The sequence below is a fragment of the Phocoena phocoena genome, chromosome 4 (assembly GCF_963924675.1).
Source record: "Phocoena phocoena chromosome 4, mPhoPho1.1, whole genome shotgun sequence".
Lineage (NCBI taxonomy): Eukaryota > Metazoa > Chordata > Mammalia > Artiodactyla > Phocoenidae > Phocoena > Phocoena phocoena.
The window spans coordinates 145703521-145726477 of record NC_089222.1 but is presented as its reverse complement, the minus strand read 5'-3'; the positions used below and the strand labels follow the sequence as shown (position 1 = coordinate 145726477).

General features: G+C 59.5%; 1 protein-coding gene across 1 annotated transcript; it reads left to right on the top strand.

Moving 5' to 3' along the window:
- Positions 1-4910: 4910 nt before the first annotated feature.
- SLC19A1 (solute carrier family 19 member 1) lies at positions 4911-21581 on the top strand. Its single transcript, XM_065876365.1, has 5 exons — positions 4911-5123; positions 9145-9913; positions 9991-10183; positions 12971-13112; positions 21357-21581. Exons 1-5 carry the CDS (start codon positions 4935-4937, stop codon positions 21579-21581), a joined length of 1518 nt encoding a protein of 505 aa, XP_065732437.1. The 5' UTR covers positions 4911-4934.
- The last annotated feature ends 1376 nt before the right edge of the window (positions 21582-22957 follow it).

The following is a 22957-nucleotide window of genomic DNA, read 5'->3' as shown; positions in this document are numbered from 1 at the left end:
CTTTGTGCCATCCTTTAGGGCAGCGGGAGGGCGAAGCCACTTTCTGAGGTTGTGAGGCCAGCTTCCGGGTTCTCCCCCTCCCAGCAGAGAGGAGTGGGGAACAGTGGGGCTGCCAGAGGGGCTGCTTCCCACTGCTCCAGCCTGAGGGTCACAGCCTGGGCACCTGCAACCTCCCTGCCATGACTCAGAGGCCGGCATCCCTCACTTTCACGGGCCTCACTGCACCAGACAGGTCAAGTCCAGGGGGGTCAGTCCTGCCGTGAGGAGCGGGGAGAGACCTTGGCCTGTCGCCTTCCTGGGATCCCTCCAGGGGACCTTCTGCTAGGTCCAAACAGACCTCTGGTCCGTTCCTTTGTCTTTGTGCCCCTCTCCCAATTTACTCTGCCTCCCTCGGGGAAGCTGAGCCTGTGCCTTGTTGGAGTCCCCAGTCAACCACCAGAGCAAGTGTGGGTCAGGGTGATCCGCACAGACGGCTGCGTGGGGGGGAGGGTGCCCCTTCCAACCCCACAGTCCTGTCTCCTGCTGGCTCAGTGACCCACGTCCCTGGCTTGAGTTTGCGGGTTGGCTAGGAAAGGAACATCTCAGAAGGAATGAACCGAGAAGAAAACGCACAGGGTGGCGGCGGGATAGGCTGTGCAGAGTCAGGGGCTCTGCACTCGTCGAGGGGCGGTCACAGCTTGCGGGGCGCGGGGGGGCGGGGGGCGCGTCTCTGTCCAGGTCCGTTCCCGGAGGCCTCCAGCACAACCCCGAGCTGTGATCAGTATGACCAGAGCCAGGCGCTGCGGGGGTAGGCGCCAGGGGTGCGCGAGGAGTTCGGGAGGGGGCTACGGAGGGTGCGGCCGGGCGTTTGGACGCACGGGGAGTAGCCCGCGCTGGGCGGCCAGGGGCGCGTGATCGGGGGCGGCGACGCGATGGGCTGGGGTGGGGACTGAGCCCCGAGTCCCGGGGCGCGGGGCGTGCGCGCGGGGCTGCTGCGCCCGTCCCGCGGGGACCTCGGGTGCCACGGTGGGGCGCGTGTCAGAGACCGTGCAACTGCTGTCCGCGGTGACGTGCGGCGGGGGCGGGACCAGGTGCGCCCCCTCCCCCAGCCTCCCGGAAGCGAGCCGCCGCGGGGCATTGTGGGCAGTGTGGTCCCTTCTAGCGCCAAGCAGCGGAGGCCGTGAGCGCGCAGGTAGTGGGGTTCCCCTGTCTGCTGGAGCTCCGGGGGCGAGGACCGGGGGCTGCGGGAGGAGTGTCGGGGTGGACGGGGGCCGGTGGCTCTGGGGCCCGGGGAGAGCACAGGGCGCATGGGCCCCTGGTGCCGGGCTGGGCGCGGGGGCGCTGGCGCTGAGTGAAGGGGCGGTGAGTCCCACGTGCAGCCTCGCCCCATGTGGGAACCCAGGCGCACGCTCCAAGCGTCTGTCACCTTCGGTCTCCGCGCGGGCCTGTGGAGAAGCCCCCGGTGCGCTTCTGGTCTCCAGCCAAGCCACTGTCGTTTCCTGCGCCTGGAGTCTGTAATTGTGAACAACTTCCCCTTGGAACACTTCCTGGCGCGGTTGGAGCCCAGCGCTGGAGGCTGTCCAGAGCAGTGGGACGCTCTACACATCTACGGGAGGAAAGCTATCCCCCGGGTCCTATCCGAAACACTTGTCCTGAGTGTCCAGGTGTCCGCCAGGCACACACGTGTGTTCGTGGGGTTCCTCGCCACGTGGGGATCCCCGGCCGCAGGTCTCAGATTACAGGCTGGAATCGGGGCCAGCTCGGAACTCCGGAAAGCATGCAGAAGCAGCCGTCTCCCAGGCTGCCCACAGTGCCGGAGCCGGAGTCCTTGGAGCTCCCTGAAGGGGGCCCAGCCTCGCTAGGGGAGAACCTTGCTCCGCGTCCGCCCTTTCCTCTGCACCCCCATCCCAGGCCCCAGTACAGGTGGCCTTTCCTCCCGGGGGCCCTGCTGCTCCCGGGATGGGGCCACGCAGCTCCCCGTGACCCTGCGGTCCAGCCATGGGCCCATGAGCTGGCAGCCCTCCACTCATTTTGGAAGCTTTGGGCAGCGCGTCCGGTGGTGCGGAGCCAAGTGTGGGAGACTGTGGGAGGGACGCACCTTCCAAAGTGGGCCCCGCCTGGTGTGGCGGGTGTCCCTGTAGTTCAGATCAGTGCCACCGCTCACGGCCCCGGGTGGTGGTCCCGCAGCGGCCACAGTGCCGGCTCCTTGAGGCCTGGCCCTCCTCTCTTCAGTGAGGCCTGTAGGGGCGTTTCCGCCTGTGACTGGTGACAGAGGTCGGCGCTGCCTCGCGGCCCCCTCCCCGCAGTTCTGCCCTGGGTGCCCCGGCAGGGGCCCCCTCACCGTGGGGAGCCAGGGGTGCTGGTGAAGGGCAGGCCCAGGACTGTGCCCCCCACGAGAAGTTGGAGGAGGGCCTTATGTGGGTGGAAGGGACAGATTTTAAAGCAACGCCCAGGAAAAAACGTCAAGCAGGAATGAAAGTGGCCATTTCTGAAGGGAGCCCCGGGGGTCTGGTACCTTCTGTGCTCCTTGGCATCCTCACTGCTGTGTCTGCTCCCCTGGCACGGGGCAGGGGGAGGCTGGCTCCAGGGGTCACTGGGCCGCCACGGGACGGTAGAGGTTTCCTAGGATAGGCAGCTGCCTTTGTCCGGGGTGGCATCTTCACTCACGTCCTTGGAGAGCGGGTCCCTGGCACCCGGGCTGAGTGAGAAGCACAGAGGTAGTTTGAGTCCCTCTTTCTGGTGCGTGTAATGGCCCTTCCCAGCCCCGGTGAGAAGGCTGCCTTCCTTCGGCCACCCCTTCTGGGTGGCAGGCCTGAGGCTCAGGGGCTCCTTGAACAGATGTTTTCGGAGACAGCAGGTAGAAGGCTCCCCGTGCAGCCTGGGAGACCCGCCAGCCAATGGGCTGCAGCCCAGAGGCGAGACCATGTGCATGTGAGCCCAAGGTGAGCCCCTGGCCCTTTGCTTCCTGTGATCCAAGAGCAGAGGAGGCCTGGGTTTCTCCCTGCTGGCTGGGGGAGGCCCCTCCTTCCTTCCAGCTGTCCCGTAACTCAGGAGGAAGGTGAGGGACTCCAGCACTGAGCACAGCGTCCCCAGACTGTAGGGGTGGGGCTGGGAGGGAGGGGGCGCAGCTCGTGGGACATGTAAACCCCGTCCTTCAGCCCTGCTCCCCGGGTGTCAGCAGACACTGCCCCCTACCCCTAACCCCCCCGCCCCCTGCCACAGCTCCCTGGCCATTGCAGGGTGTGGACCCTTGCATGTCCTTGCTTCTGGGGGTGGCGGTGGTCCACCACAGTGTTGTGACCCTGGAGGACTCCTGGGACCCTCAGGGCTGGGCCCCGGGGCCCTGGGGCCCATCTGCGTGTCGGTGGAGGTGGAGGCGGGATTGCGGTGTTGGCCTGAAATGCTGGAGGCGGAGCTCTTATCGGTGACGAGCTGGGAATCCCGAGGCAGCAGCTCCCTGCGTGCTCACCTGTTTGGGCGTGTCTGGGGGCCGTGTCAGGGTGCAGAGTCCTGGAGTGTGTCCGAGACCTTCAGACACACTTGTGACAAGCTCTCACTGCAGTCTCAGAAGCACCGCCTTGGGGTTTCAGAAGCCACGTGAGTCCAGGAAATAGAAAGAAGAAGCTGGTGAGCTTGCGGGGTTCTGGTATCTGAGACTTCCGCCCCGGGATTCGGGGACGCCAGGTAGGGAAGCCTGTGTCGTCTCTTTGAGCGCAGGGGCCCCTGGGGGACAGGGAGGGTGGGGCGCGCTCCTGGGGACCCTGGGCTTGGTAAATTCTCGGCTGCTCGCCCCACACGGGGTGCTTGTCTGGCGGACAGTGTGCATTTCTCTGGCGCCCAGGGGGCAGTGCCCTGGGAGTGGGAGAGTGAACTTGGGGGACTCCTGGGGCTGGAGTGGGGGACCGTGTGTGCACCCCCTGCCCCAAACATCAGAGTCTTTCTGCTGGAGCCATTTGGCCTGTGTGCTCTTGGGGACCACACCTCCCGGGGGGAGGGGTGCCGGGGGAGGGGCCGGGTTCCAGCCCCCGTCCTAGCTGGTGTTTTGCCTGGCCCTTGAGAACGTTGGGACCTAGAACCCTGTAACTCCTGGGCCACTGTTGACCCCCTCACCCGTACCCTGCCCCCATTGTAGCTTCACAAACAAACCTGCCAGCCGCAGCTTCTTCAGGGGGTTACTGCTGTCACACAGCAGCCCCCCATTTTCCCTCAGTCTCAGAAATAAACACAGGAGGAAATAAGAACAGCCGGGCTCTGACTGTCATAGTTCCCCTTGCTGAGCAAGGGCCAGGCCTGTGTTGAAATCGTGGTACTGGGGTGAAGTCTTACTCTGCCCTCGGTGGCCCCTGGGGGTTCTCGGCCCCCATCCCCGACCCTGGACCGTGGTCTGGTGTGTGCCTGGCCCGGCAGGTCCTCCTCCTGCCACGTCCTCTGGGCCATCGCGGGCGCGACTGCTTCTCCTCTGGGCCTGGCACTTGGACGTGCCTGGTGCTGGGACACAGTGAGGATCAGGCCGGCAGACCTTGCGGGGGAGGTGCGCACAGCCCAGCACTCGCACGTGAGATGAGCCCGGTGTCCCCGGGGACCTGGATCTTAAATTGCATTTAGTTTTCATTACTTAACATTTCTGGGCCCCACGTGGTTGGCAGCCACCCTGTGGGAGCTGCAGCCCTGGAGCCCCCAGAAGTGGTGGCAGTGTGGCCTGGCTGGGCCTGGCTCCTGGGTCGTCACAAGCTCCAGGTTGGAGCACGGGGCTGGGACTGGGGCTGGGGCTGAGGCCTCTCCACCTTGTGAGGTTGAGCCCGATTGAATGACAGGGGGAGGAGCCCTTTGCAGCCAAGTTTCCGGGGGTGGGAGACGGCTGCGTGCTGTCTGCTGAGCTGCCCTGACTCTGGCTCTCCTTCCCAGGTACAGAGTCCCCTTCGGTCTCCTGCAGGGCCACCGGGGACCTGGGCAGCATGGCCCTCTCCGGCCCGGAGGTGGAGAAGCAGGTCCCGGCGGAGCCCAGGCCGGGCCGCAAGCTGCAGTCCTGGTGGAGCCTGGTGTTCTGCCTCTGCTTCTACGGCTTCATGGCCCAGATGCGACCCGGGGAGAGCTTCATCACGCCTTACCTCCTGGGCCCCGACAAGAACTTCACGCAGAAGCAGGCACGTGGGTGCGCGTGTGGGCGGGACGGGCCGGAGTGCGGGGGCTGCTCGGGCTGCGGGCGCTGGCGGCTACCAGGTCCCCGCTGTTAGAGGGATGACGGGTCCGGCAGAGGGGTCCATGCCTGCCGTGGGCCTCTGAGGGGAGAGCGCAAGGGGGCCCCCGCCCGCCCGCTGGGCCCTTGCTTCCAGCAGAGGCCTGTTTGCCCAAAGGGATTACGGAAGGAATTTGCCTTTTGCTCAGAACAAGGACAAAGGATCTCATTGGAACCTGACTAATAAGCTTATACCCGACGGGAGTTTCTAGGGTCAAACGTGTAGTAGAAGCAGCAACAGGCAGTGTCCCTCCCTGTTTCTGTCTCCATAAAATAAAACAAATCCAAAGGGCTCAGAGGCCGTTGGTTGATGAAGCTCACGGTCAGGGCTGTGGTCACCACACCTGCTCGACCTGCCTGAGGACCGCCCGCCACCCCAGAACCTGGCCCCGGCCCGCCAGCCCTGTCTGTCCCCTCCAGGGTGGCCGCCGGCCTCCACACCCCCTGTCGCTGGCCCCCGTTGGCTCCCACCTGGATTTCCCACTTGATTTCTTCAGGGAGCCCCTGCCTCTCCCTGGCCCAGAGCTCGGCCCCAACCCCTCACCGACCCCAGAATTAAGTCACATGGAGTCGCCGTGCAGATGAGTCCTGCCCCCTCAAAGTAGTCCTCTTGGAAAATGGACACACCAGGGTGCCCGGGCCGCGTGCACAGGCTCAAAGCTGTGTGTGTGTGATTGTGTCTGACCGCACGGCCAGCACTGCAGCCAGAGGGGTCACTTCCCAGGTGAGTCCGGGGTGGGGGCTTGCCTCCCTCGAGCAGCCGGTCTGGCACATCCCTCACTCACTGATTGGCCAGTTCCCTGGACACCACTGTGTTCTGCAAGGGGCTGTCTTCCACTGCGGAGATGACGTAGGAGTGAGTGGGAAGCTCCGTGAAAGTAACAAGAAGGAAAACCTGTCATGAACTCCCCCCACCTGCCCTCTTAGCTCACACAGTAACTGATTAAACAGTAGGTCGCAGAAATTAAGCCACCCCCCAGGCCTTGGGCGCGACCAGAGGATGGCAGAGGCCCGTCTGGGAAGAGCCCAGTGGGTCTGTGGCCGTCCCACACAGATTCGGGCTGCTGCCACCCAACTTGCATTCAGGGCCTCAAACCTCAAACAGAGGGCCTGCCCGCCCCTGCCCCAGGGGTCTCCGGGGCCTCCAGCTCGTCCCTGGGGGGAGACGCTGCTGCTGGTGGCCTCCTGCTGTGACCCCCTGAGCGCGAGGCCGCTGCCGGCTCCTCGGGCCAGCACCCGCGAGGCGCTGTTGAGTTCCTGCCCATCTGATAGATGGGAGAGCTCGCTGCCGGGTTTGCATTTCCTCGATGTCTGCCGCGGTCCCGTGTTCCTGGCTGTCCCCGGAGCGAGGCCTCGGCCGGTCTCCCCTCCCTGCGGGCGTCTGCCTTCCTGTGCCTGGCGGGCTCCACCGCCTGTGGGCAGCGGCTTCTCCTGTCTGCGCTGGCCGCCTCCCCGCTTGCCGTGTCCGTTGATGCCACAGCTTCGCCTTTGAATTCTGCCGGATTTTCCTTTCGGTTTGTGCTGAGGGTTTCCCCGCGTGCCGCCGCCCCCGGTTCGTGGAGCACCTCCGGGAGGGTCCGAGCTTTGCTTTGCGCCTTTGGGCCTGTGATTGCTCTGCATCTGAGCTGCCTGGGTTGGGTCAGGCCCCCACCCACTCCGTGATGACCCCTGCCCTTCACATCATGACCCCTGCTGTGTGAAGGGCACTTCACACAGCAGTCCTTCCAAGCCCGTGGCTGACCCTGCCGTGCTGGCGGGATCCTCTGTGACGGCCCCTGTCCTGTCCTCCCTCCCCATCAGGCAGGACTCGGCGCCCCTCTGGGTGCTGCCAGGTGTTGACTCTAGGGGCTGCTCCTCTTGGAATTCAGGTGCCCTCTGGCCTGGCCTGGCCCTGCCCTGCTCCCCGGGTCCTGCCGGTCCTCAGGGCCCCCGGCGCCCCGTCCTGGTCCTGGCTGCTGTGGGGCCCCAGCCAGGCCTCCTGACTTCAGAGCAGCTGCTGCCCTGAAGCCACCTGGGTCATGACCTGGGCCCAGCTCCCACGTCCTGCCCGTCAGCCTGGACCCGGCCCGTCCAAATCGAGGTGTTGAGAACGTGGCCCAGCGATGCTGGACCGAGGCCAGTAGGAGGCCGTCCTCGTGCCAGCTGCCCCAGGGACTTTGTGGGTGCCCGTGTGCTTGCCCAGCCTGAGAAGTGTGGGCAGCGGCAGCAGGAGGGAAAGGCCAGCTGGTCTCCCTCGGCTCTGACCCCGTGGCCCTTGCAGCTGTGCAAGCTGTCTGCCAAGAGGTTTCGTCAGCTAGCTGAGGGATGGTTTGGCGTTCCAGGAATTTTCCATAAACAAGGCTCTGACCCCTCTGGGACCAGCGTTGACTATTCACCCTGCCCCCGGGGACGGACTTGCACCAATGCCGTCTTGGACTGTCCTGGGGCATTAGTGCTCAGTGTTTGGGGGACCACAGCCTTTGGGGTCAGCCATGGCTTCTGGTGGACGTGTGGTGCAGGAGGCCACCGGGCAGGGGGGCCCTGGAGGTGGTGGATGTGCGTGCCAGCCCAGGGTCCTGGGCACAGCCTGGGAAGCGCTGCCCTGGGGCTGGCTGGCCAGGTGGCACATCCTGGGTGGACAGATTCGAGGGCTGCAGGAACCCGCAGGTGAGCCGGCCGCTAAGCAGTGGGCTTGGCTGGGCCCCACGTGCTGGCCTGGGCTCGGCCCCGGGTCCTCGGCAGCGTCTGTGAAGTGGGCCTCGGTGCCTGCTGGCCTTGCAGGGCTGAGGGCCCCCTGGGCTGGTGCAGGGATCGCCCCATGGTGTTAGCAGGTGGTCAGGCCTGAGTCAAGGTTAGCGCCCTGAGTCAGGTAGGACCCAAGGGAGGCCAAAGGCTCTGAGAGCCCAGCAGGGCCCGAGGCTCACCTGGTGCTGACCTGGCTGATCTGAGCCATGGCCGGGCCCTGGGCAGCGTCGGGTGGAATCCCTGGGTGGGGCTCTCAGTCGGAGCCCCTGGGAGGTGTCGGATGGGGTCTGGTGCAACTCCTGTGAGGGGCCACCTGCTGAAAACCCACCTGGGGCCTCAGGAGAGGCTCTGAGCACAGGGTGCCTCCCGTGTCCATCCCCCAGGAAGGGGCCAAGGCCAGGGACCTGGGCCTCTCGTGAGCTGGGACCTCTTGCTGGGGGCTGGGCCCAGGTGGGTCCAGGATGGCCCTTCCTGGGTGGCCAGGGACACAGCTGGCTGTCATCCCAAGTGGGTCTGTGGCTCTGGCCTCTGCCCTGTGTGCCCAGCAGGGACGGTCCTACTGGGCCAGCCCTCTTTGAGTGGAGAGCTGAGTGGCCGAGGCTGCGGGCGGCTCCCTTGGTGGAGCCGGGAGTCCTGGGTCCCATGGACACATCCCCCTAGTCCTGCCTGGCAAAGGGGGGTTGAGGGCCCGGTCCTCTCCTGCATCCCCTGTGCCCTGGGACCGAGTGGGACCGGCCACTGAAGGCCTTCCTTGGTGGCCAGCATGAGTGTAGATTGGTCACAGCTCTGTTTTCTGTATCGGTAGACTTCAGGTGAAATCATATCATGTTTTTATTTCGTTAGAAACAAGCCTGGATCAGCATGGCTTAGCATGTAGTTACTGATTATTTTCAGCGTACTTACCAGCTCTCTGTGTGTGTCAGCACCGAGCTACTGTCTGAGAGGCACGCCCGTGGGAGATGGGGTCAGGGTAGAGCACGGTCGGGGGTCGGGCTGTGCTTTGCTCCATTTCCCTGGCTGCCCTGGACAGGCTTAACGGGCTGCATGTTTTTGGAGGACGGCGCTCCCCACGTAGTCCTGGGGGCGCCGCGCTGAAGGGGTGCGTGGGGTCCGGGTGGGGCTCCCAGGCGCCCGGCCAAGCCCGGTAGACGTGATGGGCGCCGGGCGCTCCCGGGGCTCGGGGTCACACGCCTGCCGTCCCGCAGGTCACCAACGAGATCACGCCCGTGCTGTCCTACTCCTACCTGGCGGTGCTGGTGCCCGTCTTCCTGCTGACCGACTACCTGCGCTACAAGCCGGTGCTTCTGCTGCAGGGCCTGAGCTACGTGTCCGTGTGGCTTCTGCTGCTGTTCGGCTCGTCCGTGCTGCACATGCAGGCCATGGAGTTCTTCTTCGGCGTCACCATGGCGGCCCGCATCGCCTACTCCTCCTACATCTTCTCGCTGGTGCCCGCCGCCTGCTACCAGCGCATGGCCGGCTACTCGCGGGCCTCCGTTCTGCTGGGCGTCTTCACCAGCTCCGTGCTGGGCCAGCTGCTGGTCACGACGGGCAGGGTCCCCTTCTCCACGCTCAACTACATCTCGCTGGCTTTCCTCACCTTCAGTCTGGTCCTCACGCTCTTCCTGAAGCGCCCCAAGCGCAGCCTCTTCTTCAACCGCGGAGCGCCCGCGAGTGCCGGGGCCTCGCCCTCCGAGCTGGACCGGATGAACCTGGGCCAAGGGCAGCCCACGGGTGGGAAGCTGGGCCGGCTGCCGGCCTCCTGGCGGGACTCGGTGCTCGCGCACATGCTCCGCGAGCTGGGCCGCACCGCGCGGCTGCCGCAGCTGCGCCTCTGGTCCCTCTGGTGGGTCTTCAACTCCGCCGGCTACTACCTGATCATCTACTACGTGCACATCCTGTGGAACGTGGTCAACCCCACCACGGACACCACGAGGGTCTACAACGGCGGGGCGGACGCCGCCTCCACTCTGCTCGGTACGCCCCGCCTGCCTCACCCAGACAGCGGTGACCCGTGAGGCCGAGGACGGCGCTGACGCGTCTTGTCTCCCCAGGTGCCGTCACCTCCTTTGCCGCCGGCTTCGTGCAGCTCCGCTGGGCGCTGTGGGCCGAGCTGATCATCGCGGTGGTGACGGTGCTGCAGGCCGGGCTGGTCTTCCTCATGTACAGGACCAGCAGCATCTGGCTGTGCTACTCGGCCTTCGTGCTCTTCCGTGGCTCCTACCAGTTCCTGGTGCCCGTCGCCACGTGAGTCGGGCCGGTGGGGGGTGGCCACGTGGCACTGCTGGCAGGAGAGCCCCGAAAGACCGCAGCCGAGGGTGGGCAGCTGGAGGGTCGTGCGCCGTGTGTATCGAGAGGCCTCCTTCCGGAAGGTTCCACGGGTAGCTGCAGGGCTATGTGCCGGGCAGCGTGGAGCGGGTGTGCTGGCACGTCGCTCACATCAGGAGGCGCGTGAGCCCTGGGTGCCTTTAGCCAGGGCCCCGCTTGTCCACAGCGTGCCCCGTCCTGGCCACCGGGATCGCGGGGCTGGGCAAGGAGCCATGTGGGCATCCCCTTTGCTCCCCTCTTGAGCCACGGTGTCCACAGGGACCGGACCTCGGGAGGTCCTTTCTTCCAGTCTCCTGGCCCTGCTGTCCCATCCTGGGTCATTCCCATCCCCTCCCACTCCTGCTGCTGGGCACAGTGGCCCACAGCCCAAGAGTGACTGGGTGACCCAGCTTGCCTTCTGCCCGGGGGAGCCCTTCCCCTGACGCCCTTGTGTTCCTCACACTCCTGGGGATGCTCCAGCACTGGCCCGGGGACATCCCGGGAGCTGCCTGCCGACCACCCGTGCCTTCCAGACCCTTCCTCAGCCCGCATCTCGCTGGCTTCTGACACCCTCGTACACCCTTTGCATTGGACCTGTCACGAAGCTGCACACGTACACCATGTGTTCACCCCAGACACGTGCTCACACCGTACGTGTTCACACCGTAACATGCCCTCATGCCACACACAGCACACATGCTCAGGACACCTCCTGCACCTGGCAGGTGGCCTGTCATTGTCTCCCGCTGTTTGGCCCTAGCTCCGCTCCGAGCCCCGTCTCCCTGGGGGCACCTCCCGCCCCACTTGGACTGCCCACTCCGGTCACGCCCAGCGAGATCTGTCCCTGCCTGGTGCTGAGCTCGGACCGTGTCCTCGAACTCCTGACCCTCTGCAGCCGTCGCCCCGCAGTGTGGTGGCCTGATTGCCCTGAGCCGTCTCACAGGAGCGCCCGGCACCCAGCGTCCCTCTCCTGCCCTGGGCTGCGTCCTTCCTTTCCTCCCCGTCAGGGTCAGTGCTGCCCAGACACCCCGACTACCCTGGCCCTGCTCTCTTGATTTCTGCTCCTAATGCCCCCCTGCCCGCGTGGCCATGGCTGTGGCCTGGACTCCGTGCACACTGGACGCTGTGTCCTCCTCTCCTGACACTCAGCCTGGAAACGTCCCACCTGTCCCGTCACTGTCAGCGTTTCGGAACGGGCGCCAGGGCCGTGGGTGTCTTTCCCTCCCTTTCCTTCTCCCAGGACCACTTAGTGTCTCACGTGTTCTTGTTAATTGTAAAAGCCATAGATGTTCGTGGCAAAAAGATCCGATACGATGCAGAAAAGGTCAAATGTGAGGCAGAAAGGCGTGAAGGAGACAGCAGACCTCCTCAGACCCCAGCCCCCGTGGCTGACGTGGGTATTGGGCTGCCTGGAGCGAGCCGGGGTCACTCTGCACCCCTGCCCCTCGTAACCGCGTGGCTCCATGTCAGAGGGCATTGTCGTCTGTCCTCCTGGTGATGAGGCCCCTGTCTCCGATATCTTCCCGTGACAGACAACATGGGAGCCACCCCCTCTCACCTACATTTTTCTTCCCAAATTCTGACAATGGCCTCAGGTGGGTCCTGGAAGGGAGCCGGCCAGGTCAGAGGGTACGTGCTTTGGAAGGGGGTTTCAGAGACGTCGCAGACGCTGTCCAGGCAGGCACACAGCCCCTGCGGGTGGTGGAGGGCGGCCCGCGGGCCAGTTGCCTTCCCCTGGTGTCCTGCCCAGTTTATACCTGTGGCTTCTTTTTCTGCCGGGATTTCTTTTTTCCCGATTGTCTGCAGTGCGCTTACCTCTACCACATGTGACGGGAGCCTTTTATTATGTGTTGCCGTGTTACCGTTTGCTTTAATCCGACTCTCAGAGTTCGCGCAGCACTGCCTGAGTCAGTTGTGTGTGTGGTGTGGCGTCCTGCCCCCGCCTGCGGGACCTGGCCCAGCGCCCGCTTCCCAGGAGTGAACCTGCCGTTAGGGACCTTTGATCCACCGGCTGTCTTCTCTTAGTTAGTGCACCGTTTGTCACGTGACTGCTCATCCTTGCCCTTCGTGTACTGCCCCCTCTCCCTGAGCCCCCAGCAGAAGCTCCTCGGTCGTTCTCTGTAAAGGCTTCGTGGGTATTTTTGTTCATTTATTCTTCAGAACTGACACTTCTTGATCAGTTTTTTCTGTTTTTTTTAAAGGCACTTTGGGGCTTTTAATTGGAAGTACGTTCAAATGCTAATTTCTCTGCCGGGCACCGCAGGCTCTGAGTGTATTAATTCCTCTTGCCTTCTTTATTTGTTTTACGGTTCTTTCTGTAATTTACTGAATCATTTAATGACAAAGGACTTTAATCCCGGAATTTTCCTCGTACTCTGTCCGTGCAGTGCCCCATCTGTTAATGCCCGGCTCTCATGAGGCTGATTTTCTGGGAACGCTGTAGTGATTATGACTTACTCTGTCCTGGAGTTACCAGGAGACTTCAAGCATCTCCCGAGGTTGCCTTCTGCACCTGGTTTTGCACTCGCTTTGTGAGTCGTTGCAGGAGGACGTGCCAGGTCAGGACGCAGCCCCAGAGTGGTAGGCAGCCTGGGCACTGGGCGGGTCTCGCCTATGCCCCGCGGCTGTTCCCGGTGGCCCGGGAGCGCTGCCCCGCACCTGGGCCGTCTGCGCCTGTGCGTGCACCTCGCTCCCAGCAGGGTCTGACCTCGCCGCTTCCCCGTTAAGTTTTCAGATCGCGTCTTCTCTTTCTCAAGAGCTCCGCGCCCTTGTCTTCGGAGTCAACACGTTCCTCGCCACTGTCCTCAAGACCATCATCACCCTCGTTGTCTCCGACAAGCGGGGCCTGGGCCTCCCGGTCCGCTCTCAGGTGAGCCCCCGTTTTGGGCTCACTTCCTTGAGGAGGGAAGGCTCTGGGGCATGTCCTGGCCAGGCCTCCTCGTGGCCACGCAGCCAGTGGTGTTGCCTGTCCCGGGACCCAGACCACAGACCCGCTGAGGGTGGGGCGTCTCCATCCAGACCCCCTGGACTGAGCGGGAGCAGGGAGGGAAGGGTCAGAGGGCCAGGTGGCAGGGACCACAGTCCGGCCTGTGCGGCTCCCTGCCAGGGCTGAGTTTGGGGCTGTAAGTGCCACCCGCATCTGGGCAGTGCGGTGGGCATGCGTGGTCGAGTGTGGCGAGACCTCTGGGGCCTCCAAGGCTGGCCTGGGTGCAGGTGGCTCTGGAGGTGCTCTCACCGGCCCTGGGCGCCCCCTGCACTGGCTGAGGTTCCCGGAGGGACAGAGGCGTGGCCGAGCATCCCCTGTGCCCTCGTTCAGGTCCCTGCCTGTGACGGGTCCTGGCTCACGTGGCAGCCGTCTGTCTCCTCTGTGGAGGGTGTGCCCTCGTTCAGGTCCCTGCCTGTGATGACGGGTCCTGGCTCACGTGGCAGCGGTCTGTCTCCTCTGTGGGGGACAGCAGGGAGTGGAGCTCGTGGGGTTGACGTTGGCGCCTGCTGGCCCCTTTCCCGGCCCCTCCCTCCATCCAGTCCTAGGCGGGTCCTCGGTCTTCCAAGAAGAACTTGAGAATTCCTCTTCGCTGTGAGACTGGGGGCCACTCGGGCATGTGACTCCCAGTGGCCTCACCCAGGGCAGGACCAGTCTTGAGTGAGCTGGAATTAGCCAGAGGATGGTCCCGTGGGAGGGATTGTCACCGGGCTCCCCCGGGGATCGTGCCCCGCCCTCTGCCTGTGGGACGCAGCCTCCATCTGCTGGGAGCCCAGACCTCCCTGGGGCTTGTTCGGCTCCGTGGAGAAGTCCCAGCCCTCCGTCCGAGGTGCCTTGGTGATCCCAAAGCTGGCCAGGAAGGAAGTCCCAGGCATGAGAGACCCTCTTGTTCGGAAACTGGCTGTCTGGATGGGGTTTGGACATCCATTTTGGTGAAGGACATCAGAGCCTCTGGTCCTTTGTGTCCACATGGGCAGGCAGGTCTTGGCCCTTGGTCACCAGTGGGGCCCTCCAGGGACACTGCCCCATCCACCCCAGGCTGAACACTGGGGACTGTGGCTGAGCAGGGTGGCCAGGCTGGACTCAGGTCCACAGGGCCATGTGCCACTGCACCTACGGGGTGGACGGGAGGGGTTGTCCGGAGAGCACAAGGCCTGTTGTCCAGAGGTGGCGGGCTGGGGCCTCCTTCCCTGGGGACCCTCCAGGGGAGGCCTCTCCCCGAGAGCGGTGGCCTCGCAGGGGAGCATGTTGTCCCCTGGCCTTTCCATGGGGCCTTGCCTGGCAGCCGTCCAGCTGGCCTGGGAGGGGCCCCAGTACCTGGGGGAGCCTCTCCGTCCCTGGAGCCCTGGGTGTCCCGGCTCTGGGCAGTGGGGCTTCCGAGGGCCCAAGGCGGGGGGCAGGGGCTGGGCCTTCCTCGCCTGACCTGGCCCCAGCCCCTTCCACGTGACAGGTTCTGGCCACGCTGGGTCAAGCTGACGACAATATATTGATTTTTCTCCTGCTGGATTAATTTCCTGGTTAAAAGGTAACTCTAGAGGTTGGTTCGTAGCTAGAAATCCTGGTGGCATCCAGAAGGAAAGTCGCCCCGGCTCGTCCTACTCACCTTCCCTGCACGTGGTGTTCTGGGTGCCCCCTCCCTCCGTCCCGGGTGGCGAGAGTGGGGCAGAGCCGGTGGTGGGAACCAGCACGGAACAGGCAGGGAGCTGGCCTGGGCTGGCTGGTCTTTTAAGTTGAACTCTACTTCTGGGTCACCACACACTCACCTGTGGGGTAACAGGTGATGCAAAGACTCACGTACCTGGTGTGGGCCCAGCCTCCCCACCGGTCACGTCCTGCAGTTCTGCGGTGCGGGCACTCTCGGGATACGGACCGTGCACAGTCGAGACGGGAGTATCCCTCCCTGCCCCCTGCGGCCACACCAGGCCCCCACCCTGCCTCCTCCCTGACCCCTGGCCACCACGGTCTGCCCCCCATTTCTATAGCGTTGTCATCGCGAGAGTGGGACCCTGCAGCTGTGAGTCGGGATTGCCTTCCCCACTCAGCCCAAGTCCTGGAGATGCATGGCTACTTCACTCCGATCCTTTGCTACATGGGGCTCCGCGGTGGCTGGACCACGGCTCATTTACCCACTCACCGCCAAGAGCCCTGGCTTTATCCAGTTGGGGGCTGCTCTAAACATTTGTTTATAGCTTTTTGTGTGAACGCAGTTTTCCATTTCTCTGGATAAATGCCCTGAAGTACAGTTGTTGAGTCACGTGGTGGCTGCCAGACTGTTTTCCACGGTTGCTGCACCATTTAACATTCCCACTGGCCTGCCTGAGGGATCCGGGTTCCCCACATTCTCATCAGCGTTCAGTGTGGCCACCGTTTCTGTTCGGCCATTCCGAGCCGTGTGGAGGGCTGGTGGTCCCTGTGGTTCCATTTGCATTTTCCCTGGTGGCTGTGACGCTCTTCTCCCCACGTGCAGCTGCCATCTGTACATCCTCTTTGGTGAAGTGTTTCTTCACTTTTCTGCCCATTTCCTAATTGGCTCCTTTGTTTTGTTTTTTTTTTTTTGCGGTACGCGGGCCTCTCACTGTTGTGGCCTCTCCCGTTGTAGAGCACAGGCTCCGGATGCGCAGGCTCAGCGGCCATGGCTCACGGGCCCAGCCGCTCCGCGGCATGTGGGATCTTCCCGGACCAGGGCACGAACCCATGTCCCCTGCATCGGCAGGCGGACTCTCAACCACTGCGCCACCAGGGAAGCCCCTCCTTTGTTTTTTCACTTGAGTTTTGAGAATGTCTGTGTATTCTAGGTAGTAGTCCTTTGTTGGATGTGTGCTTTGCAAAGGCTTCTCCCTGCTCGTAGCTCACCATCTTATCTTCCTAATAGGGTTGTTTGTAACATAAGTTTTTAATTTTGATGAGGTCTGATTTATTCATTTGTCCTTTTGTGGATCTTAGTTTTGGTGTCACATAAAATAACTCTTTGGCCCTGGGTCCCAAAGATTTTCCCCAACATCTAAGTCTGTGACCTGTTTTGAGTTAATTTTTGTGTAAGGTGTGAAGCTTACAACATTTCATTCCTTTGTCTGTGGATGTCTGGTTGCTCTAGCACCATTTGTTGAAAAGACTGCATTGCTTTCCACCACTTGTGTGAGTCTGTTTCTGGGCTCTCTGTCTGTTCTGTTGAGCTATGTGCCTACCCTCCCTCCACTACCACACTGTCTTGCTTGTGTAGCTAGGTGGTAAGTTTTTGAAATTTGGTACACCGATTCCTCCAACTTTGAAATTAAAAAAAAAAATTATTTTAGCTATAATAGTTTCTTTGCCTTTCCCTATAAATTTTAGAGTAATCATGTGTATATCTACAAAAATTTTTGCTGGGCTTTTCTAGGAATTGCATTAAGCTTGTTTATCAATATTGGGGGAATTGACATCTTCTACTATGTAGAATCTTCCAACCTGTGAACATGGTATGTCTCTCCATTTACTTAGAACTTTGATTTCTTTCAGCATTTTGTAGTTTTCAACATGCAAGTACTGTAGTGCTGTGCGTGTTTTGTTAGATTTATTCCTAAGAATTTCCTTTTTTTTTGAGCAATTGTAAATGATACTGTATTTATAGTTTTGGTGTCTGCATTAATCTTCTAGGGCTGCCATAACAAAATATCACAGGCTGGGTAGTTCATGCAGCAGAAATTTATTCTCTGACAGTCTGGAGGCTGGAAGTCTGAGATCAAGGTGTCAGCAGGTTTGGTTTCTCCTGAGGCCTCTCTCCTCAGCATGCAGACGGCCGTCTTCTCCTTGTGTCCCCATGTGGTCTTTCCTCGGTGCGTGTGCACTCCTGGTGTCTCTCTCTTATAAGGAGTCCTACTGGATTAGGGTCCCACCCTCATGACCTCATTTAACCTTAATCATTCCTGAAAGGCCCCATCTCTAAATACAGTCATAGCAGGGCTTGGCGCTTCAACAAATGAATTTGGAGGGACACAGTTCATCTCATCACAGTGCCCAGGTGTTCACTGCTAGTACAGGCAGACCTCATTTATTGTGCCTCACAGATACTGACTTTTTTACAAGTTGAAGGTTTGTGGCAACCCTGCATCGTCAGATGACAGCATCTTTTAGCAATAAGGTATTTTTATTAAGGTATGCACACTGTTGTTTTTAGACATAATGCTATCGCACACTTAATAGACTATAGTATCGCATAAACATAATTATTATATGCCCTGGGAAACCAAAAAATTTGTGTGACTTGCTTTATTGCAATATTTACTTTATTGCGGTGGTTCGGAACTGAACAATATCTCTGAGGTCTGCCTGTATAAGAAATACACTGATGTTTGTGAGTTAACCTCGTATAGTCTTTCTGAGGTCACTTATTAGTTCTGGGAGGTTTTTATTTTAATGTTTTTTATCTATTTTTCTTGCCTTACTGTTACTGGCTAGAACTTTTGTCCTTATTATTTCCTTCTTTCTACTTGCTTTGGATTTATTTTGCTCATCTTTCTCTAGGTTCTTTAGATGGGAGCTTAGATAAATCGTATGAGAATTCTTCTTTTCTAATATTTCCATTTCTTGCTATACATTTCCTTCTCAGCCTGCTTTAGCTACACCCCACAGATTTTGATATGTTGTATTTTCTTTTTCATTCATTTCTATGTATTTCTATCTCCTTTCATACTTTCTGGTTGACCTATGATTATTTCAAAATGTGTTGTTTATTTTCCAAGTGTTTTGATATTTTCCTGTTATCTTTCTGTTATTGGTTTCTATTTTGATTATGTTCTATTGTGAGCAGAGAACACAATCTGTATTATTTCAATTCTTATAATTTGTTGAGGTTTGTTTTAGCGGCCAGGACATGGCCTATCTTGTTATAAGCTCCATGTACACTTGAAAAGAATGTGAATCCTGCTGTTTTGGGGTGGAGTGTTCCATAAATATCAATAAGGTCCTATAGTTGATGGTGGTATTGCTTTCTTCTCTATGCTTATGGATTTTTTTGTCTGGCCTATTGTTGAGAAGGGGTGTTGAGGTTTCCATTTATAATAGTGACTTTGTCTATTTCTCCTTTCAATTCTGTCGTGTTTTTGCTTCATGTTTTTGCAGCTTTCTGTTGCATTACACATACACTGGATGTCTTGGTGGATTGAGCCTTTTATCATTATGTAATGTTCTTCTCTGCCTGTGGTCATTTTCTTTTCTCTGAAGTCTACTTTACCTGATATTAATATAGCCATTCTGCTTTCCTTTGGTTAATGTTTACATGACATATTATCTTCCATCCTTTTACTTTTAACTTGACTATATTGTTATACCTGAGTTTCTTGTAGATAGCTTATGGTTGTCGTCACGTTTTTTTAATCCACTCTGCCAATATCTGTCTGTAATTGGTTTATTTAGACCATTTATGTTTAGTGTAATTGTTGATGTATTAGTCCTTATGTCTGCCATTTCAGTTTTTGTTTTCTTTTTATTCTCTCTGCCTTTTGTTTCTGTTTTCCTTTTTTGTGCCTTCTCATAGATTATTTACAGATTCTTCAGAATTTCATTTTGGTTTATCTGTTGTATTTTTGAGTGTATCTCTCACGGTAACTTTTTTGATGGTTGCTCTGTGTATTAAATGGCCAGTTGTAGCGAAGTATTGAAATCTCGCCTCCTTTAGGTCACTTTTCTCTCTACTGCTTAAGTACAAGTGTCTTACTTATTTCTTCTGTATACCATTAGAGCCACCTAAGATAGGATAATAAGTTTTGCTCCAGCTGTCAAACATTTAGGAAACTGAAGAGAAGGAAAGTCTATTTACCCACAACTTCAATCACTGTGTTCTTTCTCCTTCTTGATGTTCCAGGTTTCTTATCATTTACTTTCTGTTTAGAGAACCTCCTTTAAGCATTCTTTTAAGGCAGGTCTGCCGGTGACAAATTGTTTTTAGTTTTTCTTTATCCGAGAATGTCTTGATTTATTTTTCATTCCTGAATTTTTCAGTATGAGAAAAATTTGTCATATCCTTGTGGCCTTCCTGGTTTCTGATGAAAAATCCACTGTCGTTCTAATTATTTTTCCCTTAAGGTGTCATTTTTTTTTTTTCTGGCTGCTTTCAAGATTTTTCCTTTTTCTTTAGCTTTCAAAAATTTGAATATGGTGTGTGTTGGTCTGATTTGGGGGTGTTGTCTTGTTTGGGGTTCTCTCAGCTTCTTGAATCCATAGGTTTATGTCCCTTACCAAACTTGGGAAGTTTTCCCAGTCATTATTTCCTCAAGTACTTTTTCAGCCCCATTCTTTTTCTTTCTTCTTATTTTACACCCATGACACAGTGTTACATTTTGTCCCCTGGAGAATGAGGCTCTGCTTTTTTTCCCCATCTGTTTTCTCTTTGTTGTTCAGATTTGGTGATTTCTATTGTTCCATCTTCTAGTTCACTGATTCTTTTCTCTGTGCCCTCCATTCTGTTGTTGAGACCATTTGCTGAGTATTTATTTTGGTTATTATATTTTTCAATTGTAGCTTTTCTTCTTTATCTCTTCTGTTTCTTTTCTGAGACTTTTTTCGTTTGTCTCAAGCATGTTTGTTATTGCTTGATGAAGCATTTTTACGGTGACTACTTTAAGATCCTTCTCAGATAACTGTAACATCTCTGTCATCTTGGTGTGGGTGTGTGCTGATTGTGTTTCATTCATTTAGAGATCTGTGTGGTTGGAAGTGTGCTGAGTGATGTTTTTTAATGAAACCTGTACACTTTGGCTATAATATTTTGAGACTCTGGCTCTCATTTAATCCTTCTGTTTTAGCTAGCTTCTCCTGACACCGGCCTAGCAGAGGACTAGGGGCATGCACCTCATTATAGCCAGGTGGGGTGGGATTCTAGGCTCCCCACTCAGCCCTCCTCACGCTGAGGGGTGGGGTGGGGCTTCTCCTTACTGCTGGGCAAGGAAGGGAGTGCCAGCTCCGCACATGGCCTGCAGTGGTCAGGAGGGCCATGGTTGCCTCATTACTGCTCCCCACGTGGCCTCCAGTGACACTGGTGGGGGGGGAGCATTCTCACTGCGGCTGGGTGGGGTAAAAGTCCTGACTCTTCAGGGAGGGGGGGCACCACCTCGGGGGAGTGAAAGTCCAGGCTTTCCATGTGGTCCCTACGGGGATGGACATTCCAGCTTCCCACTGGGCCCTGACCAACACCACCCGACGGGGGTGGGGGGTGTACAGCCTGGGTCATGAGGGTGGGGTCTGGCTGGAGGAGCGGGGCTCCCACTCATCAGGGTCCTGTCCTGCTGGGCGGGTGGGGGTCCCTCTCCTGCTCCTTTGGGCACAGCAGCTTTTGTTGAGTGTTTTTTTCTGTTTCCTGGTGTTTCTGGTTTGTGGGCTTCTTTGGTTCCTTTAAAAATACACGCAGCAGAAAGAAAAGAAGCCCAGGGAGCACACGGCCGTGGTGCTCCTTGGATTCCAAGGCCCCAGCTAGTCTGCCCCCAGCCACTTTTCAGAGGCACCTTCTGTGTGTCGTCTGTGCAGTGTCCAGGGTTCTAATCGTACTTGCGGGGAACAGGCAAGTCACGCCAGCTCCATCCTCCCGGAAGCCAAGTCCCCGACGTTTCATTGCCTGGTTTTGCTTCTGAAAATGAGCTTTCCCAGAAGGGCTGAGCACGCAGTGCTGAGGGTTTCTCGGGGAGGCCACTCGGGGCAGCTGAGCTCCGGGGCCGTGGGCGGGACTCACGCTCGTCTGGCCCACACGCGAAGGAGACCACCCTGGACCCCCTGCCCCCTGCGGTCTGAGAATCGGGGGGAGTTTCCCGTGTGCTGGGCACTCCTCCCTGTGCATCACCGCTGTTCAGCTTCACTGGTCCCGGGGTGCAGGGCTGCACTGCCCTGGGGCCACGGGGGCTGCGGGGGCCGGGAGACCTGGGCGGCCTGCTCTCCTCCGCCAGCCTCCGCCCGCACAGGTGTCCTCCGTGAGGACTTGGCCCCAGAGCCAAGTGCACATTTGCTGTCACACAAGGTGATCGAAGTGCTACGGGGCAGATGGCGGAGGCGCAGAAGTGCTGGGTTTGCAGAAGCTCTGCTGGGTGGGTGGAGGCTGGGCCCTGCTCCGGCCTCCACGACCCCTGGGTGCCCCCGCCCGCCTCACCTGCACCCTCTCTGTTCCAGTTCCTCATCTACTTTGTGTACTTCCTGGTGCTGTTTGTCGCCTATGTGCTTGCGGCCTTGCTGACGGGCCTGCGCCACTTCCGACAGGGCCGCCGCCAGCCCCCGCCACCGGCCCAGGAGCTGATGAGTCCGATGCAGGAGCCGGCCGCGCAGGACGGGCTCGCCCCAGAGGACGGCGTGCGAGCCGTGGGGGAGCAGAGGCAGCAGCCCGAGGCCAAGGCCTGACCCTGCGCGACCTGCTCTCCCGGCCGGTGGGCGGCCAGGTTCCTGGCACCAGACGCAGCGGGCCTGGGCCTTGACCTCAGAGCTGACACGTCCCCAGCAGCTGCCTGTCTTCTGGGTGTCAGCAGCCAGGTTTCCGGCATCGTCCACATCGTCAGATGGCGGCACCGGTGACTGACAGGCCCCCGGTGCTCTGTCGCTGAGACCCAAGCCTCGGGGGCCTCCAGCCTCCGTGAGGGGTCCTCGGCTCACCCCGAGCGGGGCACTCCTCAGCCCTGCTTCACGCCCTGGCTGTGACCCGCAGCCTGCTGGGGATGCTCAGGCAGCTGCCCGGCCATTGGGGGCTGCTTTGCTGTCCCTGCCTACACGTGGCCGGTGCGGGGGGTCCACGTGCACGCCAGACCTCCCTGCTTTCACCCCCTTGTCCCAGGGAAATGGCAAGGTGGTCCCAGATGCGAGCCCAGGGGACCCGGTGCCCACGGGGTGACCCGGGCCCTGGGGGTGGGGGCCGTGTTCCTGAGCCTGTGGCTGAACTGTGACGTCTGCAGTTGTCCAGGTACTTTCGTTGTAAACGACGCTCTGTTCCTTTTTTTGGAAAAAAAAACCTGACAAAAATGAGGACCCTGTTCTGGCTTGTTTCTGGGGGAGAAGTGGGGCGCTGGGGGTGGCGGTTCCGTTGGGTGGAAGCCTGGGAGCACCGGCTCCTCCGCTCTGGGCTTCACCCCAGGTCCTCTCTGCCCTGCGATCCGGAGCTGGGTGGATGCTGACCCGCTCCCGGTGGTGGGGGCCGCACACGCGCCAGCCCCCGGGGGACTTGCCCACGTCACCCGGGCACTGCCACCGGGCCTGAGAGCCGGTCGTGCTTCCTCTGACACGTGACACCATCCGCTTGGCCCCAGGCACGTGAAGCAGACGCACAGCCCGAGTGAGGGGACCCCTGACTCCACGCATCCATCCGGTCGAGAGGGTCTCAGCCCTGCCCCCCAGCAGGTGAGGACCCAACCCCGTCCTGATCTGAACCCGTCCCCTCCCATGGCCTCCGGCCCTCACCCAGGGTCTTCGGGAAAGGCCGCTGCTGTGAGTTCAGAGCAGGACGCCTGGTGGAGGAGGGGCCGGAGCTGGCTGCCCCCTGGGACCCCTGAGGTCGGGTTGGGTGAGCAGGGCGTCTCGGGGCACCCTGAGGGTCAAGGAAGAGGCTGTACACGCAGCTTGACTCAACTCACGGCCGTTGGTGTGGGTCAGATAGGTCAGGTGGTCCCCAGGCGCCTCCACACAAGACACCACAGCCGACCCCAGGGCGCTGCTGGGAAGGGGCAGCACCCCCTCCACGCTCAGGGAGCTGGCGGGGCTTGATGGGTGGAGGAGGCTCGCCTCTGGTT

Coding starts and splice junctions, on each gene's coding strand:
- SLC19A1 (XM_065876365.1), top strand. CDS start 4,935: ATGGCCCTCTCCGGCCCGGAGGTGGAGAAGCAGGTCCCGGCGGAGCCC. Junction 9,914..9,990: donor CGCCGCCTCCACTCTGCTCG/GTACGCCCCGCC, acceptor TTGTCTCCCCAG/GTGCCGTCACCTCCTTTGCC. Junction 10,184..12,970: donor TTCCTGGTGCCCGTCGCCAC/GTGAGTCGGGCC, acceptor TTCCCCGTTAAG/TTTTCAGATCGCGTCTTCTC.